The sequence below is a fragment of the Mandrillus leucophaeus genome, unplaced genomic scaffold (genome assembly GCF_000951045.1).
Source record: "Mandrillus leucophaeus isolate KB7577 unplaced genomic scaffold, Mleu.le_1.0 Scaffold203, whole genome shotgun sequence".
NCBI classification, from domain to species: domain Eukaryota; kingdom Metazoa; phylum Chordata; class Mammalia; order Primates; family Cercopithecidae; genus Mandrillus; species Mandrillus leucophaeus.
Window position 1 is genome coordinate 3,018,775 of NW_012102066.1, and position 4,402 is coordinate 3,023,176.

Here is a 4,402-nt window from a genome sequence, read left to right on the forward strand (position 1 = left end):
CAAATAAAAGCCCCAGAGCAGTAACCTATGTACGGTTTAATCTAGATTGCAAGTATTTTGTTCTTTTATATCCCCATGTGAGCCTTTACTCTTACCACTGTTCTGTCTAATCCTGTTAGAGTTAGTTAACAATTTCAGCCATTTAAACTCTTTGTGAATGTCAGTTAGTTCTTCTGGTACATTAACTTTCCTTTCCAGATAAAGGCATTTTGTATCTTGATAAGTATACACTGTATAGTTTCATTAAAACTGTGATAAAAATATTGGAAAATACAGAGGTAATATCAGAACCCTGTGACATACACTGGAGATCTTAGTCCAAGGAGAAATTGATTTATTATTCACTGCTCTTGGTGTTTGCTACAAATCTATCTTAGGCTATCTTGTTTGCAGGGAGATTTTGAGAGATTTTGATAAATGCCTTTGTTAAAGATGTGATGCATACATCACATTGCCTTTTCTATTAAATTATGAGGCTAATCAGTGAACCCCCTTTTTGTGAACCCATATTATCTCCCAGAATCAGAGATTCTTTTCTCTATGATCACGTGTAGGATATGCTAGAAGCTTTTGTTAGCATTTTATCTCAAGCTCACTTGTCTGTAATTTGGGGAATTCACTCTCCATCTTTTTAGATATTTTAAATACACTCCTAACTCCAGATTCAGGGTGATTTCTTAAAGCTTAGATTCACCAATGTTAGGTTCCAGGTAAGGGACTTTCACACCGTTATGTCATTACTGCGGGGGCTCCTCATTCAGCAATTTATTTTATATTTTGGGATCTAATTGAATTCACTTCAAACACCAGGCATTCTAGTGTGTACCTTTTTAAGCTTCTGATGCATGAACCATACCTCGTGCAAGTGTGTTTTTTCTATAACCCCACAGATGCAATGGGGTGCATTAGGTCCTGTTATTAAATTTAAGCCAACCTTCAGAAGTCTCTTTCTTCATGTCTGTCTCACAGAAGTATTTTTTAAGATTTTGACTAAGTTCAAGAAATAACATGGATAACACCTCAACATTTTCAGATATGATGCATATGAACCACAAAGGTGACTCATGCCTACCATTTTATACTGTTTTTGGAAGGAGAAAGGAATATATGTTAAATACCTGATAAGAATATGGTAATATAGTAATAATGCCATCTCTTATGATGCTTTTTATTTTTCAAATGGTTGAATAATAAATACTTTGCAAAAATAAGCCTTTCGTTCTTTTTTATTATTTGTAGTCCAAATTTATTATCTAAATTTTAGGATCCATGGGAATAGTCAAATTTTCAAGGATTTGGCTTGTTAGATATCTTGCCTTTCTCACTATTGCCATTTTTATAATTCACACCGTGAGATGCATTCTTGTACATTCACTCTTCCATCTTTTCTGTGTATACGTACATATATATGTATTTATATATATATTTACATATATACTTTATATATATTTTGTATTTTATATAAACTTTTCTGGTTACTTCCTTATGGAAAATGCCTGGAAGTGGAATTTTCAGTCAAAAGTGCATACCTTTTTAAAGCCTCCAATGCATGTCGCCAACCAAGAGACCTTCCAACTTGGACAGCTACCAGTCAGATGTCAGATTGCCTGTTTTCTGTCATCCTTGTCACTGGTATGAATGAATTTTAAATGAATGGCTTAGTTGGTCTGGAAAGCTCAGCCTGATGAAGTAGAACTCAGTGTAAAATCAGTCTCAGAGGGATGGGCTGTTAGGGAACTGCATCCAAGTTCTCCAGGGACCTGGACTTGGTCTTGCTCTTCCTTCCCAATTCTCGCATCCCAAGCCTTCTGACTTCAAGCAGCTCTGCCGCCTCATGTGTGTTTCTATCCAGGAATGTCATGCTGGTCTCCCTGCTTTAGTTGGACCTGTGAGTTCCCTAGTCCACTGCCTTTTCCTTTTTCCCTCTGGCTGGGCAAATTTCCCACCAGGCTTCTGTATTGAGGATGCTGGGGTGTGTGCAGACTAATGAGGCTGCCAATATACAGCTGAGTCAAATCTTGCATCAGAGCCCTGGAGTTGGATCCAATACAACAATTTAGTTTTCTAGGCTTAGTTAAGACTCTGATTACTTCAGTGGGAGTGAAAATGGAGTTTATTAGTAACTATGACATTTGCATTCATATGTCCAAATAAATCTTGAGATGTTTAAAATTCTGTAGGTTAAAGCTGTGCATGAATTACGTCAATTATTTAGAATACGCGTATGTCATCTCTAAAGCTGACTTTTTCATTCTTAGTTGTTTTGGCAAAGAGGAGCTGTTTCTGTAAGAGAAGCAGATTAAAGGCCTGAGAATTGAAGACTTAGGATTGTTGTTTTGTTAAAATGGACTAGAATACAGACAACTGTAGGCAGTACCACTTAGGGCATCAGTTCTCCCTGGAAAGAATCATCTTGTGCAAGTGTATTTTTTCTGTAACCTCACAGAATCAATTGGGTATATTATGTCCTGTTATTAAATTTAAGGCAGCCTTCAGAAGTCTCTCTATTCTGCATTTCTGTCTCATGAAAGTATTTTTTTAAGATGTTGAACAATTGGTTTTCCTTCCCTTTGTGGTTCTCTTTTAGTTTCTTTGTCATTGTCTTAGAAATCAGGTACTGACATCTGTGGGAATTTATGTTAAAAACATTTAATACACATTCTGGAACATGATGCTTTTGCTCATCTTTTCATTTCAGCTGCAGCTGGTAATAGCATGTAGGTTCACTAAAGCTTCCTTTGTTGGTGGTAATTAGGTGATGCTTCCAGGTGCATAATCTAGAAACCTGGTTCCTGGTGGCACCATGGGTGAGAAAACACATTCATTTGTCCCAACTATGTGACCAATGCCTCATTTGTCCCAACTGTGACTGCAATCGTAGTTTCATGGTTTCTGTTCATCTCCGGTATTTGTGGCTCTGACCCACAGCGCTTGGCACCCTTTCAACACTCAGTTGCTTGGGAAGAGCCAGCAATGAAAACAAGAATATTAAGGGGGCGTATTCGCATTAGCCACGGAGTGATGGAAAAACAGGCTCAGCACCTGTTTGCTTGCCTTCTCAGTGAGGTCAAAGTTCCCTGAAATAATATTGTATTGTATATGCATGGATTTCTGCACATGGGACAATTCTGAAATAGGAAAAACGTGATACATACCCAAAGATAAAAAATAACCCAACGTTGGGTATCATTTAAAAATCATTAATCTAATAACTTATCTTTTTAAATGATGGATTCCGTCTGTTTTCCTTGTGCTTATGTTGAGTTTGTAGCTAATGCAGTTTTTTCTTTTTTCTTTTTTTTACAGGCTAAACATATTTTTGACTGGTATGAACCCATTCTACTTTCATGCAGTAAATGTAATTTTGCACTGCTTAGTGACTCTTGTGCTGATGTACACCTGTGATAAAACTGTCTTCAAAAATCGTGGACTTGCTTTTGTAACGGCATTGCTTTTTGCTGTGCATCCTATTCACACTGAGGCGGTAAGTGTAATTGGATCTCAGTGAAATAATGAATATGAGTATGTGTGTGTATGTATATGTGTATACACACACATATATATACATGTAAATATGTGTGTATATGTCGATATGTGTGTATATAGATATATACATGTAAACTAAGCTGATCTTTTTTCCCTTTCAAAACCACGTGAATTCATTCTACTAAAGTGTTTGTCTTTATATATAAATCATTTTGTTTGACAACTTTTCCTTTTGAGTGTTCAAATTGGTTTTATTGCACCTCTTGGATTTAACTGCTTTTCTAAATAACTGCTGTTATTATTACAGGTAGTAATGAATGGCCACAGTTTGTTCAGTTTTGTATTTGCAGGTAATTTAATTCCTAATGTGTTTTCAGCAGCAAGGGCCATTTGAGACACTTAGCGTGCTGAGTCATTGTTCCTGCTCCACATTTATGTTCTACCTTTTCTCACCCTGCTTTATTTTATAATGTTTGTTATGCAGAACTGTAAGTGCTGGGGAAGTACTATAAAAAGTTAGACTGACATTCTTCAAGTTAGAAAGACAGACTTAGGAGCCTTACGTATTGTTTTCCAAGTTACTTAATAGGAAGGGCAGTTATTGCATGGGTGATGAAAACTTTACTTTAAAAGGATTGGCTGGGTGTGGTGGCTTATGCCTGTAATCCCAGCACTTTGGGAGACTGAGGCGGGAGGATCACTTGAGGTCAGGAGTTCAAGACCAGCCTGGCCAACATGGTGAAACTCTATCTCTACTAAAATTATGAAAAACGTTAGCCAGGCGCTGAGGCGGGCACCTGTAATTCCAGCTACTTGGGAGACTGAGGCAGGAGAATAGATTGAACTTGGGAAATGGAGGTTGCAGTGAGCCAAGATTGCACCACTGCATTCCAGCCTGGGCAACAAAGTGAGACTC

At 37.4% G+C, this 4,402-nt stretch overlaps 1 protein-coding gene across 2 annotated transcripts in view; it reads left to right on the forward strand.

Moving 5' to 3' along the window:
- Positions 1 to 4,402, forward strand: part of TMTC1 (transmembrane and tetratricopeptide repeat containing 1) — a 710,718-nt gene that overhangs the window by 412,940 nt on the left and 293,376 nt on the right. For both annotated transcript variants that reach the window (XM_011979572.1, XM_011979573.1), the window contains one exon: positions 3,307 to 3,484. In XM_011979572.1, coding sequence (XP_011834962.1) covers positions 3,329 to 3,484 — 156 coding nt within the window. In that variant the 5' untranslated portion in view covers positions 3,307 to 3,328. The remainder of the gene's footprint in view (positions 1 to 3,306; positions 3,485 to 4,402) is intronic.